Raw genomic sequence first — 23596 nt, 5'->3', positions numbered from 1 at the left:
TCTTCCCGGGATGGTGGAGGAGATGGCAAGATTGCTGAATGTGGGAATATTTATGGGCCCTAATCCGGGAGGATGGGGACTCCCATTAACTACAGTTGGACTCAATGGTACTCAGAACCTTGCAGGATTTGGAGAATACAATCTAAGGACCTTATTCAGGAAAGTAGTTATGAACATAGTTAGGTTTAGAAATGTGCTTAAGCATTTTCCTGAACAGGGATGCTTTCCTGACTGGAGCCTAATGAAGAAATCTCTAACGAGGAATTGCATTTATGCCTAGACTTAGATTACGCAGGAATATCTTTGAATAAGAATTTACTAGCTGCTACATTTGAAGACATGAGCAAAATTTACTAGTATTTAGCCATGAGATTTGATTAATTTTAAGAAGGCTTGTACAGGTGTTACTAAGGCGGTAATATGAATAATTGGCCTACAGAACCTCTAGTACTTGTGATAATTATCAAGGTGAAAAGAACCCAACTTGATTGTCAGTCCCCAAGATAAGTTTACAGAACTTGCCTTTAGGAGAACAGCTTCCATAACACACATATCATGTGAAAGTCACCATGCATTATTAATAATCAATATTAGATCTTCAAATTGTGCGCAATGAAAGTCAGAAAAGAGAACTAGATCTTGGCACCATCACTCTTACAACACATCTAGTGTTACAAAAGTTCCATGCCTATACTGAACTTTACATATGAGCAGAAGTGTGGAATAGTGACAAAAGCATGGAGATGGGGTTAAGAGTTCAAGATTCTCTAAGCAGCTCTGACTCTCACTGTGCGACTTTGGCCAAATTCCACTCCTTCAGTTTTCCCATTTGCCAGGTAGGAATAATACTTCACAGAGGTGCTGTGAGTGTCAAATAATTGTAAAATGCTCTTGGATCTTCGTCCGAAGTATGGTGCTAGACAGCCATTTTTGTTTATTCTATATTCACCTTGGCTGTGAGGATAATTTAAGATCATATGCTGCTGGCCAAATTAATATCACTCAAAGCTTTTAAAATAAATTATACAGTGAGATCACCACATGATGCAGTGAGCAAAGACTTAAGATATGTTTTGCTTTAAGGTGTATTTAAGTTCTCATTAAAAAGTAAAGCTTCCACTGGTCTGTGAATATACAGAACTCAGGGAGTTGCAGAGCAAGCTACATCATACTATGAGCCTAGCCGCTGCTTGAGGGATTATTTCTAGGGTAGTTCAGGGAAAGAGGTGAAGGTGGTCAAAAACAGGAACACAATTTTTGGAAAAAAAAAAAAAACTTTGTCTCTTCTCTTCCCCCCCCCCACCCCTCCCAATGCAATTTTTTATCAAGTTCTAGTATAAGGGAAGTTTGGTGTCCAAGCTTATGCCTTGAAGAGACTACTAGCAAAACCAGCCTGTTATTTCTACTGATGATTTGAATATGATCACTGAGACCTGGACCAAAGCAATACACGTTACATAGCTAGTTGATAGCCTATCAAATGACTACTTTAAGTCATTACCAGTTCAAGCCAAGTTTAGGCTAGCACTGAAAAGATATAGAGCTCAAGTTAGTCAAATTCACTTCAGATTTATTTTGAACAGAGTGAATCTTGTTTTGAAAGGAAACTTTTTTGTTTTAGTAAATGTTCCAAGTTTTTCAACAAAAATAAGTTTTCAAATTCCTTCCCTCCTTATTTTCTTCCCCTTTCCCACTGGAACAAGAGGAAGAGTTCCTAAAATTTGTTTCTATTTTGTCAAATGTAAAAAAAAAATCATAGAAAGACAAGATAAGAGAAGGACTGCACTGACAACCTCCATTGTTAGGCTGGATAGAAATGCATCATCTGGAGAAAACTTGTTTGCTGAACTCATTAAAATTGCCAATGAAAAAGCACTGAGTCTATCACAACATTTATTATATTATTGGGTGAATCCAGGACAAGGCTGGGCAGGAAATAAGGTCCTGAGATTTTTGTGGCTGAGCTAAGCTTCAATTACTGTTGGAAGAGGAGTAATTCCCTACAAGATGTGCAGGAACGGAAGGAAAGCTGGTCGAAGCAGTTACTGTTGCCATCTGTAGGAGACAAGAGGGGCCTCTGCACAAGGCTGTTTGCCAGTGCTCATTAGCATGATTTGCACGACCTCAAGACCAGCTCTGTGGCTGCATGCAAAGCTATGCCAACACTCTCGGTGAATTTAAAAGCAGTGAATTAATTAACCAAATGTAAATTATTACTATGGACATGAGATTCTTGATGCTGTCATAGGACTGATTTTTATCCATCTAATTTTTTCCCTTTTTTTCCCCCTTTAGAGCTCCCCATATCAGTTACAATTTCTCCTTGAGGGACTCATCCAATACACTAAGGCAGTGAGATTTCTTTCCCCCACATAAGACTCGTCTTGTAATCATTTATTACCTTTCATTCCGCTATCTTCGCTATTTCCATTGAAGCACTATTCTATAGGGACCAAACTACTGCACACAAATCAAATTTCTGAGAACTTAAGTCTTACTTAAACTTATTAGAATCACAGTGTTTGCCATACTATCATCTGTGGAGTTCCTTCCAATCAGCTGCAGAAAGAAACACTTTGAAACCAAACAGTGGAGGGAAGGGACTTTTGGAAGAGAAGCGGGTTCATTAAGCGATCTCTCTGAGTGGTTTATAGAATGAAAATGTTTGAGGACCGTACCATATTTTCTCTCCTTGTTGGATGCTGCATATCTGCAGTGTAAAAAGAATAAAACATGGACATCTGACTATCTGTTTCTGGATACACATGGTATATTTGCCTCTGTTCTAGCATTAAATTTTAGACCTTCTGTATAATCAGTCCATTCTACTACCACAGCATAATTTTATACAAAATATCAATATGCCTAGAAACCAACTGAACAATGGTACTTTAAATTATTTATTATTTTTTGCAGGAAGAATACAGTTATGGGGACATCCTATTGCTGTAGACTGGGCAGAACCAGAAGTTGAAGTTGATGAAGATACAATGTCATCTGTTAAAATCCTCTATGTGCGAAACCTTATGCTATCAACCACTGAAGAGACAATTGAAAAAGAATTCAACAATATTAAACCAGGTAGGAAATGACAAAGTAGGTTTTTAGCTGTTGAAGGGTTAAGCCCATTAAATTGGTAGATATTGTTCAGTTATAGTAAACTAACAGTAGTTGCTCTGTTTCTCTGAAATATTAAATTGGTGGAACACCAACATAAAGGATAACATAGCTGTCCTTTCTCCTGTAAAACATTCAAGTGCTGAAACAATTTTCACTCAGTTTAAGTTCCTAAAACAGCCACTGCTGGAATTAGATCATACAGTAAGCTGCTTGTTTTCTAATTCACAGTACAACTGACAGTTTTAGGGCGGTTTGGCAAGTCAAATAGCTCTGCGGCAGTCCAAAATGGTGTATGAAAAGTCCTAAGGATTCTATGTTAGTAAAAATTACTTCTGTTGTGACATGTTTTTGCATATATGCTTTCCAGTAACTTGATTTCTGCAGAAAGGTTATTTTGTTTTTTTTAAACAGCAGCTTTGTTTTGGGGGGTAGGTTTTACCTCCAAGGAGAGCAAGATTATGTAAGTGGAATAGACTCTTTTCACTATTCTTCTTCCTTTATGGAAAAGGATAATGTTCAGAAGAGAGTAATTCAGGATGGCTGTTTCACTCCTGCCCACTATGATTGACTGACTTTTGAAAATTCCATATGCTTTTTTAAGGTGGTTTTATATAATGAACATTGACATGAAACTTGCACATTGAAGAATCACAAAGTACTTGGATTTTTTAAACCATATTTAACTGACCAGGACATGCAGGTGAATGAAGACAGGCACAGGGAGGGATTTAAGTGGCAGACCACAAGGTTATTAACACTGGGGAGGGGGCTGTATGCCCCTCCTTCTCCATCTCTCAGTACCAGGCATCTGAGTGGGTTCAGTGTGGGATTACAGGTTCCCAGCATATATCCCATAACTCAGGATAGACTCTCCTCAGCCTACGCATAGTACTCATCTCACTCTTCTGAATCCTCTCACCTTCCCCACTCCCAGCAGTGGGACAGAAGGTACTAAAAGAATACCTCAGTCTGTGAATACTTCAGTCCCCTCCTGTCCCAAAGGCATAAGGTACAACAGCAAAATCCCAGTGAATTACCTATAACTGCTGGCCCTTTTGGCTTTGTAACCACCCAGGACTCCAGTTACAACATTCCTGCAAATGACTAATAATTTCTACATTCTACTGCTATTTAAACCAAAATGTACTTCCATGATGCTTCAAGGAAGGCAAAAAACCCTGCAGGCATCTGCCAATTTTGCCCCAAAGGGAAAACTTCCTTCCTGATCCCAAAACAGGCAATTGGTCAGGCCCGCAACACACAAAAACCACTGCTTCTATATTACAACTACAGAGAGGGAGAGTGGGGCAGCTAAGGAGCAGGTTTTTTGAGCTAGATACTCCAAAAAACCCTAGGCAGTTTTTAAAATAATAAAGGTTTATAGGGGTGAGGGGCCACTCAGCTCTCATCTTGCTTTGGCTGGCCAATGGGAGACAGGGGGAAAAACCCCCTGCATTCCCAGACATGTATTCCCACCCTACTCCCAGCTGCCTACCACACTACAGATCTATTCATGGTTCCCACCTAGTGAGATGGGTGGGTGGCTCTGGATTTAATTCACCTATGTTCTATATTCTAGAACTCACATCCAATTCAACTCCTGAAAATGTATAAGATTAATTCCCCATCATAGAAATGAATAACATACAGAAACTTACATAAAAATACAAACCAATATTTATAATTTAATCCATAAATTATCCTAATATTATCCTTATGGCTTCTATTACAGGCAACTATGAGTATGTAGGGTGGGATTTTCAAAAGTTTCTATATGAGTTGAGCACAAGTTCCATTAATTTTCAATGGGAGTTTTGCTCCTAAATCATTAAGAAGCTTTTGAAAATCCAATTCTATATAATGAAGAGCATTTTGACACTCCAAGAAATACAATCATGTCTGCACTACTTTCTTATGCTCAGCATCAGGAAATCATTCATGATCTAACTCACTTCTATTAACTTTCTCCTTAAAGTTTAAAGACGTATTGCAGAGCATCTTAACTCTTTTGCTTTGTCTCTGGCTCCATAAATTTCTCTTTTTCACATTAGGCTGCAGCTGAAAGATCTATTAGAAATTCCTATATGAGTCATTCTTGTCTTTTTAATCCCTCAGTATAATACTTTGAGCAAACATGAAGTTGATAGATAAATCATTTTACTTTCAGCTTCTTCCCCCTATTATTAATCTCAATTTGCTCCAGAACATTTAACTTATTAGCACTCCCTAAAAAACATGTTTATAGTCACCTCAAGTGTCTATAAAACTCCATCATTTTTCACTGAAACCAAATTTGCTCAAAGGAAATAGATTCCAAAACAGTTTATGGAAGCTTTTAAATTGCATTTGCTTTAATTTCTGCAGTTTTATCATTTTTCTCACCACAGATTTTGATCCTGTGCAGGGATGAAATCTGGAAATTTCTTTGTCTCTCCCTCTTTTTTATTAATATTTATTTTTATTATTTTAGATGGATTACAAATCTGGAATAACTCATTTTTGAGGATGTTGCATGTTTTAGAAAACTGTATATAGTAGCTAAATATGACCTTTGGGGACAGGGCTGCCCAGAGGATTCAGGGGGCCTGGGGCAAAGCAATTTCAGGACCCCTTCTATAAAAAAAAGTTGCAATACTATAGAATACTATATTCTTGTGGGGGCCTGGGGCAAATTGCCTCACTCACCCCCCCCCCCCACTCGGGCAGCCCTGTTTGGGGAAATAAGCACAGCGCTAGGGTTATAATGAAATTATAATCAGAAATGTCAGCAACAGTTTGAAATTATTTTTCCCTTCCCCTGAGCCTCTTGCACTGGACATAATGCTGTATTGCAACACCTTGTTACTGAAATGTACATTTGACCCAGTGATCCTATACCTGGAAAGCATTTTGACAGTCATACAGCATCCAGCAACAAATTGTTCAGTTTAGAGGAGTAAAAATCTAGAGCTGCCACTATGGATCAGATTCCAAAGAGTCTTTCAAACCCACATTTCCCCTTAACTTTGGTGGTAATGTTGTGACTGATCCAAGGGCAAAATAAAGCATGAAGACTATTATATTTTATAAAGCTGCAGTGCCAAATTCAATGTTTGCTTTTGGGTTATTTTGTACCATTCGAATAGCACAAAGAGTTTAGAGCACTCTGGACAATTAGGGCAACAGCACCTAGAATGAGAGGCCCATTATTGAATTTAACTTTCCAAATTTGTGCACATAGTCCTAAGCCTGGATAAAAGATTTTTGTTCCCCTGAGTGTGCTAATATCTGACATGGAAGCCAAAGAACAGTTTCTCTGTAAATGTGGGCACACAAGACAGGAATGCATATTATGTTGTAGTCCCTTCTGTCTGTCTGCTCCATTCTGGTGAAGGAATTAATGTAATAAGCCAAAATTCTGCTCAAGAAATCCCAGGCAAGGGGTTAAATTTATGATTCTGGGGAGCAAGAAGCCATTTGGCTCCCATTTCTGGCTGGCTGGCAAATGGGTAGCAAAGTGCTCGGATATATTTCCCCTTTCATTCGAAAGCTGTACATCACCTTGCAGATCCAATCAAGTTTCAAGTGATATTAGAAAAGCTCCAGCTACATACCCAAAAGCAAGCCACTTTGCCTCCCTAACCCTTACCCCCCATATAGGTATCATTTTAGAAAAGTCAACCTGAGTGTCATTTTGAAGTAGTGCACCCAGCATTCAACATTCGAAGCAGGAAAAACCATAAGATTAAGATCTGGTAAACTCTAGGAAATTAGGTTGGCTTAACTGCATCTGGCCGGGTTTGAAAAGTCCACACCTCTGAGCCATATAGTTAATCCAAGCTAAGTCACTGTGTAGACACTGCTAGGCTGCCAGAAGAACCCTTCCCAGGTAGTGTCTACACTGAAGTGGTACAGCAGTACAGTGCAGTGGTGCAGCTGTGCTACTGTAGCATTTTAAGTGTAGACAAGCTCTAACTTAGCATTCACGTGCCACCTTTTTTTCCAGGATCTGTATCTATCATAGCAGATGTCTCAGTAGCAGTAGAGGATGGACATGTAGTTCCACCAAGTGGGAATGGAGAAGACAGAGTCATTAAAAAAAAATAAGGAAGATAAATTCTTAAAGCTTTGATCGCAGGAAACAGAAACAGATGCATCTATTTTTGGTAGGAAAATCAATTACACAGGTTGCTGCTGAATGTCACAGTTCCAAAAAAGATTGGTACTGGCAGCACAGTAAATAAAGGCAAAAAACTACAACAGAAGTGGATTCCAAAAACTTTGAATTGGATTCTAATGAGTAATGCTGAAAAGAATGGCTCTTTTGTTTTCTCAGATTGCCTCACACCCTTCTGTCATAGAGTCATCTCCACTGTAATAATTGTGGAATTCGATTAACCACTAAACCAGTGATCACCTGAGTCTCTGTATAAACAGACTAAACAAAGAATGCTGAAATTAGAACAATTTAAAATTAATGTGGCACACATTAAGTGAATTAAAAGCTGGCTAAATGATACATCTCAAAATGTAATTGTAAATGAGGAATCATTGCTGAGCGGGTGTGTTTCCAGTCAAGTACCACAGGGATCAGTTCTTGGCCCTACACTGTTTTACCAATGACCTGAAAGAAAACATAAAACCGTCACTGGTAAAGGTGGCAGATGACATAGAAGTAATGAAGAGGACCGGTCACTGATTCAGAGTGACCTGAATTGGTTGGTAAACTGGGCACAAACAATATGTGTTTTGATACAGCTAAATGCAAATTTATACATCTAGGAACAAAGAATTTAAACCACACTTATCCAGTACAGGATTCTATCCTGGGAAGCAATGACTCTGAAAAAGATTTGGGGGTCACGGGTAACATCAGCTGAATGTGAGCTCCCAATATGATGCTGTAGCCAAAAGAGCTAATGTGATCCTGGGTTGCATAAACACAGGAACATTGAGTAGAAGCAAAGAGATTATTTTATCTCGGTATTTTGCTGTAGGAATTATTATGGGGAAATTCTATGGTCGTGGAATCTATGAATTTACAACAGTTGAGAATTTGTCCCAACTTTGACTACAGCACAATGCAACCCATTCTTTATCTGCCTGACCATACCAGACAGAAAAAGGAAAGTTTATTTTAGAGAGACTTGGGCAGCTGGAGTTAGATATTTTGTGTGCAAAGCTTTCCAAAGAGAATGAGGAAATTAGCATACAGTCCTGGTCTGTCCCATGACCATCTTTCCTTTGGCATACCCATTTTTTGTTCCCATGCCAGCAGGTACTTATTGTGCATGTTTACTGCCAGCTCTGCTCCTCATGCTAAGTCAGAATCACAGTGCAGGTTCTCTCTTGGAAGTTCTAACTCTCATTAAAGTTTTCCTCAGAGGCAGTCCAAATTGCACTTGTTTGCATAAATGTACCTTACAATAGACCCAGCAAGACCAGTTGTATTGATCAAAAAATCCTACATTTTCACTGAAAATCTATCAATGGATGTATATTCAATACACCATCAATTATAAACTAATTGGATTTAGAGTAACGCTTCTCTCTCTAAAAGCAGCAAAGAATCCTGTGGCACCTTATAGACTAACAGACGTTTTGGAGCATGAGCTTTCGTGGGTGAATACCCACTTCGTCAGATGCATGTAGTGGAAATTTCCAGGGGCAGGTATATATATGCAGGCAAGCTAGAGATAATGAGGTAGTTCTCTCTGACCCTTGTTCCCCCCACTCCTGCTGTCTGGCTGATGTGTCTGTATATTCATGTGTTCTGCAAAATTGCTTGGCAATCAGATGGTAGAACAAATATTCAGAAATCAGGACTGCCGCGCATACTTCAGGACAGATGACAAACCTGTTTGTTGACTTTATAATGAGTGCTGACACACATATCACCTCTCATGTAGCCAGTGGGGAAACAGGAAAAGACTCTGATACAAAGTGAGAAAGAGGCAAATTATTGTAAAAGGAAACTAGTTCTTCTAAACTTGCTGGCTGTGCTGAGGCTGCATGGATATAAAAGTCAGAACAAGCTGCAAGAAATAAACAAAACCAAACTGAATTTGTATCACACTTGCCTAGAAGAAGTCTGAATCCACCATGCAAGCATATGACTCCAAATGACATTTTAAGCCAACAGAATGTGAATGTTCTATGGAATCTGACATAATTCAAGAATATATTGCATAACCAGCTGACAATTGCATTCAGCCATTGTAGTGGAGACTACCAGACATAAAAATTCCAGAGTTGAAATGCACTTGAATATACTTTCTCACTGTAATTTTTTTTTTAATTTTTCATATATCTAGTTCTAGAATACTCAAGAGTTTCACTTAAAAGCTAAGATCATGATTCTATTGCAAGCTGTAAAGGTTGTTGCTCTATTTCATTTACTGCACATGGTTTCCTTCTCAGCCTTGATTTTACCAAGTCTGGTTTAACTGAATTCATTTATCTGAAAATAGGCCTGCAAGAGTAGCCTTGAATTCTTAGTTAAAAAAGGGTCGCTTTAGTGTGTTAATATCACATATATTTAGGTTTACTTTTTCTGTTAAATTAACTGTACATTTCAGTAACCATAAATGAAAAAGTATGACGGGGTAGCTGTGTTAGTCTGGATCTGTAAAAAGCAACAGAGTCCTGTGGCACCTTATAGACTAATAGACGTTTTGGAGCATAAGCTTTCATGGGTGAATACCCATTTTGTCAGATGCATGTAGTGAAAATACATATGCAGGCAAGAATCAGTATAGACTGATCAGTATAGACGCAGGTATACTGCGTCTGGATATTTCCACTACATGCATCTGACGAAGTGAGTATTCACCCACGAAAGGTGCCCCAAGACTCTTGTCGCTTTTTATAAGTGAAAAACTAAAATCAATGTAGTTTTAAAAAGTACTGGGCAATACCAGGTCTGTAGAATACTTAGTTAACTTAGTTCATTCAAACTTTTAAACTCTGAGAAGTGTAACATTCTGAGTTGAGTAATCAGACCAAATTAAAACTATAGCATGACAGGTTCAGTAACTACTCATTTTGATCATGATGCTACAATCATTTATGCACAAGCTTAGCTTTACACACAAGTAATCTTACTGAGTTCAGTGAAATACTCACATGCGTAAGTGTCTGCAGATCAGAACTTTGGTTTATAAAACTGAGTGCTAAAAACACAACCCAGAATGTTAATTCAAATCTGTATTCCTTTGAAAAGACAGTTGCAGAACTAATATCCCAACATTTTTGTAGGTGCAGTTGAAAGAATAAAGAAAATCAGAGACTATGCATTTGTACACTTTAATAACAGAGACGATGCAGTTGAAGCTATGAAAGCCTTAAATGGGAAGGTAATGCTGAACTAGTAGCATTCATATATTGGTGTCATACAACTGTATTTGCTTTTTCGTAATTGTTTGCAATTTATGTAATCAAGTGTCAGCCTTTTGGGAGTTCACAAACTATTCATTTTGACTATTTACCTGCATAATGGGAAACTGGTCACCTAAATCACATAGTCATGTTCTGTTCTGACTCGATGCAAGAAACAGAATAATGAACAAATGACTAATACTGAATAAAAGGTCACAAAATCTCATGCTTGCACTTTGAATACCTTTTCCTTATATGTCAACAAAAAACAAGGCAATGTGCAATGGTCAAACCAAAACAGCTGTTCAGAATTCAAACAAAGATCTGTAAAAGCTGTTTTTTCCCCAGACTTCAGCCAATTTTAATGCCATATACAATTTTGAAATTATAATGCAATAACCAGGCCTTAAAAGTTATTAACTATTTTATTATTTTCATATGTTGCAAATATTGTGTATAATTTATATAATAGTATTACACATTTATCATGGGGTGTTATTCATCCCTCTTTTATTCCTGCTTCTACTGAGGAATCACTACAAATGCGCCAATTCCTTTCCAAAAACATAGGAATAGCATCTGCTCTGATGAGTGTACAGTTTAAAAAAGTGTGTTAACATAACCCCAAATTACATTAATGGGAGCTAAACATACATATTAAAAATGTATTCCTGTGCTGAGAACATGACAGCAAGAGAGGAAATTCAGGATCCATGAATTCAAAGATATGAGATATTTAATCCACACCCTCTATAGACTCTGCATTGCCACTGAATACATGCTTGCTAAGAAAATAAATCCATTTGCCTCTGGTAAAACAAACAGTCATTGATCTGGTATAATACAGCTCAAAAACTCTCTTCAGAGAGACAATTTTTCTTGTAATTGCAGTGCTTTTCAGTCTAGAAGCTGAATAAAGCTATATAAAGCCACCTTATGCATGTACAAATATATTCCACATGTTCTGAGGTGTGCAATCAGTATCTTGAACATCTGTCTTGGGAAAATAGGTAATGCAGTCACTTTTCCATTGAAGGGTGCTGCACTACAGTACCTCACTGAAAAATTGCATGAAGCCCATTAACACATGTTTTGCACCACCTGTTGGAATCAACACTGAAGATGTGGTACTTACAATTAACATCACAAGGAAAACTGACTTCCATTTTCATGTGCTCATTATTGTTTTCAGGTTAATATAAATGGTAATGTTTGAGTTAGGGAAGGGGCAAACAGACCTTGCCTAATTTTGAACCTTCTCAGAAAGTGCAGTTTTAAAATGAGCAGTTGATTGAATTTACACATTACTGTGGGCAGAAGAGGAGGGTCTGTAAGGTTATGTCTACACTTGGAGCTGGGGTTGTGATTCAAATAAGCATACTTAGCTGTCAGAGAGCTAAAAACAGTGGTGTAGCCGTGGTAGCACTGGCAGCAGTGGCACAGGCCAGCATCTTGAGTACTGACCCACGAAGTCCAGGAAGGTTTGTACCTGAGGCAGCTAGCCCACACTGCCACTCTCCACTGCCTGAGCTATGGCGGCTAACCTAATATTTTTAGTGCACTAGCTCCTTGGGAGCTAGCATGAGAATGTCACTGGGAGCTGGGAATCACACACTCTAGCTCCAAGCACAGACATAGCCCAAGTTCCTCTAACCTCACAGCAGCTGCAGGCAGAAGACGAGCAGACTGCCATGGTTCACCCATTTTGCAACAGCAGCCAGGGGCCGTCTTGCCTTTCTGCCCCTGGGAACATGGCCTCACTGCAGAAGATTCTCAAACTCTTTCAGTCACCCCACCTAAGTAGCGGTGGTTAGCAAAATGCAGAACTTGGCTGGGCTTTTACAAGACAGTCATTATGATGTTGGATATTGTACTGCATTTGTGCTTTCCTTGCATTTTTCCATGCATTTCTCCTTGTTTTACAGATGCTGGATGGTTCCCCTATTGAAGTGACATTAGCAAAACCAGTAGACAAAGACAGTTATGTTAGACACACGAGAGGCACAGGGGGACGAGGTACTGTGCTACAAGGAGAATACACTTACGCATTTGGACATGTGTATGATCCTGCCACAGCCTACCTTGGAGCTCCAGTCTTCTATGCACCTCAGGCCTACGCAGCTATTCCTAACCTTCATTTCCCTGCCACCAAGGGTGACCTCAGCAGTAGGGGCATTATCCGACCTCCATCTATTAGAGGTAATTCCAGAAGCTATGTCTATGGCAATCCAGAAATCTATCTTTGAAATAGCTTCCTAACTAGAGTAGGAAGTAACTTTATGAAATCAAATATCCATGCACCACATTAAAGCTATGCATCCATGCATCATATTAAAGCTGGTTCCACTAAAAAGTTTTTTAAAACTTGAGGCATACTTAAGCAGTTTTAACTAGATGGAGAAATTAGCATAAACCACCTTGGATTATATGAGTTGAAGCATACCCCCATCACTCAGGCACTTCAGAGTCCTTCAGAGAGGACCATAAGTTGGGGTTGCTCCTAAGTCTTTAATGATCTGAGGAGTGTCCCAAGGTCATTGTCCAATGGTTCCTCACTATGAAGAAACTCCAGCCCACCGTTCTTAGGAGTTCCAATTGCTAGCATTGAAACATTCAATAATCTTCCTGAAACACACAGTAGTCTCCCAAATTTCCTGCTTTTCTCAGCTACTTCCTTTTTACACCTACCACAATCTCCATTCACTGGGACAGACTTATGCATATAGCCCAGCATTCTATAATTCTGCATAGCCTCAGGTCATGCGTCCTTTTAAGAAAGTGACTGAAAGCCTTCATACACTGGAAAATAGCCACAGTTTTTGGAACCTCTCCTTTAAAAGGGGATGAGAACCTTCAGACAGGCTAAGCAAACAAAAATATATATAGATTCCCTCATCAGCCCAGGAGAAAGCCGAAAGTCTTTTAACAGTCTCTGAATTACTCTTGCTCCAAAATAAACAAACCAAAAATCCTCCATTTTGTCCCAGGAGGGAAAAAAACAAACAAAACAAGAGTTTTCCACTCACAGCAGAACTCCTTGCCCACAGCTGGCTGTTGATTCAATCCCAGAAGCCTAGCAGTTCATTTTCTCCTCTTTTTAATGGCTCAAGGCTGAGTTTCAGAGAAACTAACCAGTCCCAGGAGATTCAGTGCTCTGTGTATTGACTCTTATCTCCCCACAACCAGGACATTTTCTAGTCAGGCCATTACCCTAGTTATTCTAGGGAGCAGCAATACAGCATCATTACAGGGAATGACAAATGAACCTCCAAAACAGAGATGAAAACAAAAAAGTGCTTCACACTGTGCTCCAAGAAGTGGCCATAAGCACTGGCAGATTACACATTCGACATTAAGTATCTTTTCAAGTATGTCGACTACAGAGATCAAAACTGGGGGTGGTTTTGTTTCACTATCTTGTTGGTTGGGTTTTAATTTTGCAACACTCAAATAGTTAGTAGTTCAGTCTGGGGTCCTATTATGTCTCACCGCCACAGATTTGGATATATAGTTCCAATTTTGATCTATCACAGTGTAGACAAAACATTAACTATTTAACATGATAAAAGGTCATGCTCCTTAGCAGAGTTTTTATTTTGTTATGTTTCCTGCAACAAAACAAATTAAAAAACAGTCTATCTGAATGGATAGTATAAGGGATTAGTAAACTTAATTTTGAAATTACTGGTGCAAATGTGTGGTGACTAGAGAGGAGCCTGAATGAAACCTTAGATCCAAAACATTTCCAAAACTAAGGTGTGAATGTTACATAGGCCCACTTACTTTATAATGGGCTTAATTAAATTTTGGGGTGTTCAAAATCCAGATCTTCTCACTCATTTCTAGTAGTGACTGAGATCATTAACAACTGACAGCAGATTGATGTCCTAAGTGAAATCAGATGGTGTTCTCAACCCATTTACAGGTAGAAAGATGTCCTAAAGAACACAGTTCTCAGTCTGAAGTCCTCAGTAGAGTTGATGAGGACTGAATTAACTAACCTAATCTCTAACCCCCTAGAAATGATCCCTTCAGAGAAAGATCAAGACACATTGGCTCATTGGTATGGTTTGGGAAATTTGCACTGCTACTGCTCATGCTTTAGCTTTACTGTGCATATATAAATCTAAAACTCACAAAAATTACATTAGGAAAATGTGTCAAAACTCCCAAATCACTCAGTTCACATTTCCTTAGTATGGTCTCACTTGTTAACCTCCTAAATTCCCAAACAATCCTTCTGAAAGGAACCAGTTCTAATGTGAGAAAATGGTCATTAGTTCAAAGAATGGGGGGAAATCTATGTATTCCAACTTCATTAAAAATCTTAAATTATACCAATGGGCAGTAATCAATCTAATTTTCAACTGTCCCTTTACTCTGCAACTGTAAATAAGGTTAGAAACATGGCAAAAAATCAAAAGTAATCTGTGCATGAATTCAATGGAAAGTTAAGCCTCGTGTTGACTGAACAGAGCAGAGAAGATGGGAAAGTCAGAAGCAACTAGGACATGCCTTCTAACTAAAACATCTCAAGGCACTTTAGGAAAACAACTTAAACGATGATGGGGTAGAGATCTGGTTTATATTGATTAAATTATTGATAATCCCATAGAGAAGTGATACCATAGGAATAAAGACAATCTTAGTTATATACTGTAATCGATTAGAAGATATGGTGAACCAGGAAACAAATCTGCAATGAATTTTCTAAGGAAACTATGCTGCTCTTAGCTTGCAGCCTGAAATTACAGGCACTAAACATAAATAAATGCCCCAAGAAGTATTATAAAAGCCAGAATGATACAGTTGTGTAGATACCAGCTCTATATTCGTGGTATTATTGTATTTTCCTCCAAAGGTAATAAATAAACTTCTCCTTGTGAGTTCTACTTCATGGTGACTAGTGTGGCCTGTATTGTGCAGGAGATGAGACTAGATGACCATAATGGTCCCTTCTGACCTTGAGTCTTAAGTCTAGAGTGTGGTATGAATCTGCAGCAGTTCTCAGTCAGTCAATGTTCCTACCATCTTCTTATCAGAAATCAGTGAATGGGGCTAACTTTTCCATACCGTAAGAATCAGGGTGATTTTCCGGTGATTTGATTCAGTTTAATGCTTCTTACATTCCTAGAAATTTACATGAATGTACCTGTAGGGGCTGCGGGAGTTAGAGGACTAGGAGGACGTGGATACTTGGCTTACACTGGCCTGGGTCGTGGATACCAGGTTAAAGGAGAAAAGAGGGGAGAAAGACAAACTCTATGATCTTTTGCTGGACTGGAGCTTACCCCATGAACCATCTCACTTTAAAACCACATGGAATTAAACTTGCTCCTCAGGTAGGTACAATAAATTAGGAAAAATGCTCTAGTCAGAATATATTCGTCTTTTTTTTAATGCTTTCTGCAATACAATAGATTTAGACCCCAGTTTGAATAGTTACTTATTTTGAAAATGCTGATAGGTGATCATGAGTATGTTCACACACTGATCTGCTCACCTTTGAAAGAGACATTACAGAAAATAACTACAAGTTACTATTGTTATGCCTAAAGAAGGGTTCTGCTGTTTTAGGACCTGTTCCAACTATTCTTGAAGATTACACAAGTTGCATTGAAGTAACTTTTACTATCACTTCAGCCCCAGAATATCCTTGGGAGGAGCACTAATAAAGAGATATCTGCTCAGAAATTATCACTGATATGTTTTATTTTTAAAAACCACATTTATTTTAAGAAGTAATGAAAAAGACTCGTTAAAACAGAAAAATATAAAGAATGGGGTCATATTAAAAAAAAGTTTCTGCTTTCCACAGCATAATCTATTACAATATTAACACTACATAGCTAGAGGCCTCAAACTATCATAATCATTCCAATATGGTAACAGAATAAAAAATTGTGAATTTAAACATGCCCTCAGTTCTCAGCATGTCAGCTCCCATTGACTTTCATAATTTCCATGAGCGTTACATGCCAGATCCTAGGGCAGAACTTTATGCATATTGTATAATCAAACATGAAAGACTACTGCTGAGACTACTGCAGTGAAGCCTCCTTTTAAAGTTAATGTACTGATCCAATCATTTAGTCCTTAACAAAGGCAGAACTTCTATGGAAGTCACAAAGTTATTTAGAGGTAAGAGGTGCAAAACTGGGCTCAACACAGATAACAAACTTGTTGAAATTAGAGAGGGGCTCAAAACAGAATCCCAAATCAGAACAAAATTCCCTGGAATTTTGAGGGTCTGGCCTTCATGATGAGCACACTCTCTCTCTTTAATTGGGCAACACAAAATTCTCAATTCAGACCATCCTGAATTTTGGGGAAGTTCTGGATTTGGATATAAACTTATTGTTATTAATACTGAGCATCACAGTAGTACCTACCGCCTAAGGCTGGTCACAAATTTTCAGCCAAAACTATTTTTCAGTGAAGAATTGGATTTTTGACTAAATGTTTTTTTGCAAAAAAATTTCTGTTCTCCGTAGAAAACTCTGATATTTCATCAAAATATGGAAGACCTGAAAACCTAAACATTTCAATTTAAAAATAGCACCGCAGTGCCTGACAGGAGGCATAGTTTGGGTACCTCATGCTCTCATTGTCCTTTATAGACTGGGCTCCCTGGTTGGACAATATCTTCCATGATGCACCAATGAATATCACATGGTGGGATTTATGCTACTAAATCACTTAGATGTTTTTGAAAATGTTGCCCTTGATATTTAAAAGTGACACTGCTCATTATAAAGAGATCTTTAATAGCCCACGAAACTAGTAGTATAATGCATATTGCCTCTAAAATACGGTTGAAAACTTCTCTCTCTCCAATCACAAGTATGACTCTGTGAGTCTCCTGAGAATCCTGTGTCCCTGTGCCCAGAAAACTGTTCTTAGATAGTATAGATGAATTATCTCCAAAGATTTTAAGGCTATACAAGAGACAACCTGAACTATAATTGATACTGACATTTATTTAATATGAAAATCTTCCTGATAAAGCTGTTTCCTTAGGAACATACAAAATGTTGTCACAGGGACAAATTCAAAGGTGAGTTTAAGTGAATCCAGGCCTGGGACACTACTTTGGTGTAATTTATACTTTCTTCGGTAGGTAAATTATACCAGTTGAGCAGCAGTCTCACTGAGAGCACACCCGTGCCCAAACTTAGAACTTACACTCCTTTCACATCACTTCTGCATTTGGCCTACTGAATCTAAAAGATTCTAGGGTATCGTAGCTGGACAGGCTAAGGAGTAAAAAAAATGTTTAGAAGGAAAAACAATTAATATGCAGATATAAATTAAAGTAACACACACACACACACATACACACACAATGGTAGGATAGAAGAAGGTATAAGTTACAGTAGCTTAGATTCCCCTTGAATCTGGTCAATATATTCATTAATCTAGGTCAATTTCAGAGAGGCCCTTCCAAATTCTGTTTCCTCTCCCCAGCTAAATTTTTAAATATATGTACGTCTCACATGGGATTTCAATACTGATAGGACATCTTAAAATGGGCGTAACCAGCTATTCATAAAGTAGCTTTGGACTGTGGTGGCTAAATATTTTAAAAGCAGCTTCTAAAATTTTGCCAGTAATTTTTATATTTAAGATTCTGCATGTGCAATTTTTCATATCTAAGTTCTTGCATACACAAACATTTGCCCTTTTGCACACAAGCTGCATAAGAATCAGGTAGCTTGGTATACATGAGAATCAGGTAGCTGCCTAACTACCCAATTTATGAACAACTGCCATTTGCAAACTCAAATCCGAATATTTTATGCAAATAAGAATTTAAAAATTAAATTGAACATATGTAAAATTTTAAATGTGAAAAATCACTAATGCAATTTTGATGTATGGATTGTGATGCCTTGAAAAACATAAGCTTGAGAGTTCAGAGCAGTACTATAAGTATGAATAACCTGCACAACATTTATAAAACAAAGATATCACATTAGAAGAGAGATGTTCATGTGGATAAATCAGATAATAGAATCAGGAGACTTTCCTCTATGACTTTTTGAAGTCTATTTACTGCCCTGTGCCTCAATTTCCCCATTTATAAAGAAATAGAATTAATACTTTTCAGCTAAGAGGAGAGCAGGGAGGTAAATTACTAGTGTTTGTAAAGCACTTTGAGCAAATTTAAGTGCAAATCATTACAACACTGAACAAACAGTTTAGAGGAGGCAGCCTTGATGAAAATTTAACTGGAAAACTCCTGATAGTCTTTTGTGCAGTAGAGTGTTTCCATTTTAAGGTCACTGAACATGGTACATGGTAGAGCTACTTGATCAGGATACACAAGTGAATGAGGACAGACACAGCAATTGTTTTTAGGCAGCAGGTTGCAGCTTTGTTAGTGCTCTTCTCCAATGTTAATCTTTCACCAACCTTGTCCCACATCTCCCAATAACTGGCATATATGTGGGTTCAGTGAAAGGTTTACATAGCTCCTATTATATAACCGATAACTCAGAGCAGACTCTCCACTGCCTGCCCCAAGAATTCAGCTTGCTTTGCTGAGCCTTCTCATCTTCCCCCGCTTTCCCTACAAAGGGGACAGAAGGTACCAAAGAGGGTCTGCACAGACTTATGTACCACTGCCATAACCCAAATCTAGTCTTAAACTCAAATCTAGTTTCCCTCTTGCCCATAGACCTGGGGTCCACCAGCAAAAGGCTTTTAGCTCTTCTGGTCACTGGCCCTTTGGCCTTCTGTCCACACCAGACACCGGCTTCGAGTTGCGATGAACTAACATTCACAACTTTCCTCAAATGTATTTCCTAAATCCTATACCTATTTAACCTGAATGTGCCTGCCCAATACTATGAGAAAGGCAAAAAATTCCACTAGACCAAAGCCAGTTTGGCCCCAGTGGGAAAAATTGCTTCCTGAACTTTTAAACAGGCAATTAGTCAGACCCAAAGCAACATAAAAACACAGTTCCTATATATATAACTATTAGGAGGGTGGCTGGGTGAGTTTAGCTAAACATGGGGCAAGAGGCCTGTACTGGGGTTTAAGTAAATGATTGCAGGAAGCAAGAACCAATCACCTTGCATCTCCCTTGTTGGCCGATGAGTAGTGGAGCACCCAAGGGGATATGGGCCTTCCCCGTATACACACCCCCTTTAATTCTAAAGCCAACTGGCAGCTTGAGGAGCCAGTCAAGATTCCTATCCATAAAATTGGTGGATGACATTGTCTGAACAAACAACTGGCTTGGGCGTCATTACTGGAGAGCTATGTAGAATAGTGAGCCTCTAGTAGAGCTCTTAATTATCAGTATTAAGACTGATTTGGGACACTCTATATATTCAGTGATTTGGAAGAAGGAATATAAAGTAGGGTAATAACATTTGAATACAATTATTTATTTTGTAGAATAACATATTGTGGAAGAAACTAACTCCACTTTCATTTCAACCCTTTCTTTCTTCCCCTGCTTCCACACAATGTAAGGAAGAGGGCAATACCACTCAGAATTTCTATTACAGACCAGGAGCATCAGCAAGCAAGTGGCCTTTGCAATAAACTGGACAGAAATGTAACATAACTAGGTTTTAGGCAAATAATTTGGAGAGGGATACACCCATGCTTCATTCACGACACCCCACTACGCAGGAGAAGAAGCAGAGAAATAGTGAAGGATAATATAGTCACAATTCTTTAACAGATGTTAAAAATGCAGAATTCTGGAGCGCAATAAATGGGGTAATGAATAAAAGTCAAGGAAATTCTTCCAATGCTTCATCAAAGTAAAACAGTTAATGGACTAAACTAAAAATACATCAGATTCAGTGTTGTTGACAATTATCTTCATGGAATTACTTGATTGTTGAACGTTCAGGTTGCTTATATTATTCTTAGATTAGGACCCTTTCAACCTTCAAAACTTGTTGTGTGTGTGTGTGTATAAACTAAGAATTTGTAGCATATAATCTACATATGAAACTCATGGAAAGCAATATTTTTGCAGCAGGTAGGACCAGAGATGGGCCAGAACATTAAAATGTGGTTGTAACTGGTATACATTTTCTCTTATAGGTCTTAGAAGAAATCTGCCAGAAAAATAACTGGGGACAACCTGTTTATCAGCTTCATTCTGCAATTGGCCAGGACCAAAGACAACTATTCCTATATAAATCACTATTCCTGCCCTTGCCAGCCAGAATCCTACTATGTATGTAACTATTCCATTTCATATGGTTTTTAATCAGTTTTTAAAATTTCTATTTATTTAGGCATCATTGCTAGAATTAACTACATAGGTCACTATTTATTTTAATTTTTGATTTGGAGAGGAAGGATAAAGTTCTACATTGAACAAGGAGGATAAAACAAAACATTAAATAGCTACTCATTCAGTATGCACTATCCATCCTGTCTACTAAATAAGGCAAAGTCCTGTAGAAAAATCGTATGATCAGGTAATTAAAGGCTGTATCAAAGCATATGTATAAAGGAGACAAATTTAAAGTTGCACAGGCAACCTTAATTCGTGGAATTTCCTAACTTTTAAGTAATTGACTTTGCAACCTTAATAATGTTTGTTAAATAGGTTTTGCTGGGTGATTTCTTAGGAATTTTTAAAAAGCAAATTGAATAAACAGAATTCCATCAAGTGCCATCACATTGATACCCACATGGTTCATCAGCAGGTTTGGAACCTTTAGACCCACCTCACAGACTTCTGTCACCTGAGCTAATAGCAGTAGTGGGCTGTTATCCTCTCATGAACAGCGCTAGAGCAGGATTCGTCACACACTCTGCTAGTGGGTTTCACAGGTATTTGCTGACAAACAGAGGAATTGTGAGACTCAGGAATCTGGATTCTATTCCCCAGCCCTGTAGAGGCTCAAACTCTTCTGCCTGTTCCCCTCAAGCTTGACTCTTTCTGCCTTGGCCCCTCCAACTATCCCTATCCAAGGCTCAACTCTTCCCCACTAGCTACTCATCCCAGTCTCCTTATCTACCCAGTCCCAGTCTTCACTCCTCAGCCCTCTCATACAGTCTCAGTCCCCTTGCCCAGCTAGCTGTAGTCTCCCCCCTTCCAGGCTTAATCTCCCCCTCCAGTTCCTTGTCTCCAGACATTTGTCCAGCCAAACCCAGTTCCCGCCCTCCTAGCCGCTTAATTAATCTGTCCCCCACACTCAGCCCCGGTCTCCAGTCACCACCCTACCCTTATATATCTTGCCTATCCCCACTGTCTCACAGACTCTGATTTCTTTGTACAAATTCAGTGTCCAGCCACCACGGCTGCTGTCTCAGTTCTGTCTAGTCAATGCCAGTGCTCCCCCTGTACCCCATCTTCTTGTCAGATCTGACCCTCCCTCCCTACAACTCCAGTATCCCTCTTCCCCTGCTGCCAGCTTCCAGTCCCAGATTCCACCCCACACACACTTCCTTGTGCCAATCTACTCCCTCTGGCCCCCCTTGGTCCAGCCCTCGTCTCCCCTGCATTCAAACCCGAAGTCTCTTCCTCCATGTTGCCTGGGCCCGTGGGGGAGGTGGTGACACTGAGAACATAGAAGAGACAGGCTCCATGCTCTCAGTTCTGGTACTCAATACAGGCCTGGCCCTACCATGACCAGCCTTTATAAAGCAGAGCTGCAATTGCAGGATAGTCATGCTCATCTTCTGACTGGATCATTCCCAATGTGCACAAAATCATTGGTGAACTTAGCTGCAAAGCTCTATCAAGACTCTACTGAGCATGTGTGAACTGCAGTTTTTCAAAGGCTTTTTCACAGGGATGGCAAAAAGCAGATCCCTGATGCAAAGGCCACCATGACCCTCTTCCAAATTTCAAGCCCCTTCTCCAAAGCATTGCGGCATTACAGCTTTTCAAGAAAAGATATCCAGGATTTTTTAACAGTCAGCAAAAACTATATATTTTTCCATAAAACTCAACTTTTGGAAATGGCTGAACCATTTTTTTAATTTTCCAAATTAAAAAATAAAATCAGTCTGAGGCAGACAACTAGCTTGGAAAAATTTCAGTCCAAACAGTTAACATTTAGCAAAGTATAAACAAAGTACAATGGGAAGTGTTGGGTACCTTAATAAGAGGCCATGCCACTAACCCTGTCTCTAATTATACCCAATTAGAAATCAAATAGGGTATATTTCCACTGCTAACCTATAACAATATTTTGGATTACATTTCACTGGGTCACACCACATCATGTCATCAAAAGAATTGTTGATGAGTCATATTTAGCAAATATCCACTCCATATTTAAAAGTTACACCTCCAGTTTGAGGGAATTTGCAAAAATAAGCAGAAATATGCAAGTTTTCAATGATACAAGGCTTTTTTCCCTGCCTGAACCATGAACTTCTGGTGCTAATGTTTTGTACTAGTGCACACACTAATATTTAAGTAAGTGTTTTTCTTTTATAGTAGTGTTTTGCTCAAATACATATTCTCTCAGAATATCAATAATGCACCATTTTTCTATTTGAGCAAAATACTTGACAGGAGGTATGAATTGTCAAACTGTCATCCTTAGAATAGGATGCAGTTTGTTGTAGCCTGTTGGTCCCAGGATATCCAAGAATCAAGGTGGTTGAGGTAATATCTTATATTGGACTAGCTTCTGCTGGTGAGATAGACAAGCTTTGAGCTTACTCAGAGCTGTTCTGCAGGCCTGGGAATTGTACTCTGAGAGTTTGTCTACACTGCAGTTAAAACCTCTAGCTGGGCCATGCCAGTGACTCAGGCTCCCAGATTGCAGGCTAAGGTACGTTTAATTGCAACTGTAGATGTTCAGGCTCAGGCAGGAGCCTGGGCTCTAGAGCCGTTGCAAGGTGGGAGGGCCTCAGCGCTCAAACTCCAGCCTGAGTCCAAATGTCTACATCAAAACTAAACAGCCCCCGAGCTGTGACTCACTGGCACAGGTAAGCAACAGGTGTCTAATTGCAGTATAGGACATACCCAGAGAGTCACAGCTAAATACATGGTAGAACAGACTAGCATTACTGACCCTTAACACCCCTCCAATCATAGGGGGGAAAGAAAGGGTGAGGGAAACCAAAGACATCTGTGGCGGGAGGGGTGGTAAGAGTAAGCGAGTTAGTAGTGGTTTAATAA

The 23596-nt window shown here is 38.9% G+C and overlaps 1 protein-coding gene across 1 annotated transcript in view; it reads left to right on the top strand.

Annotated features, from left to right (window-relative positions):
• A1CF (APOBEC1 complementation factor) overlaps nt 1-23596 on the top strand; it is a 51762-nt gene that overhangs the window by 8829 nt on the left and 19337 nt on the right. Inside the window, 8 exon segments of the mRNA XM_030568901.1 lie at nt 2917-3081; nt 10357-10454; nt 12402-12675; nt 15611-15726; nt 15728-15765; nt 15767-15818; nt 20548-20644; nt 20647-20683. Coding sequence (XP_030424761.1) covers nt 2917-3081; nt 10357-10454; nt 12402-12675; nt 15611-15726; nt 15728-15765; nt 15767-15818; nt 20548-20644; nt 20647-20683 — 877 coding nt within the window.

This window comes from Gopherus evgoodei, chromosome 7, assembly GCF_007399415.2.
Source record: "Gopherus evgoodei ecotype Sinaloan lineage chromosome 7, rGopEvg1_v1.p, whole genome shotgun sequence".
NCBI classification, from domain to species: domain Eukaryota; kingdom Metazoa; phylum Chordata; order Testudines; family Testudinidae; genus Gopherus; species Gopherus evgoodei.
The sequence above is the reverse complement of the archived record's forward strand: the minus strand, read 5'-3'. Positions and strand labels throughout refer to the sequence as shown.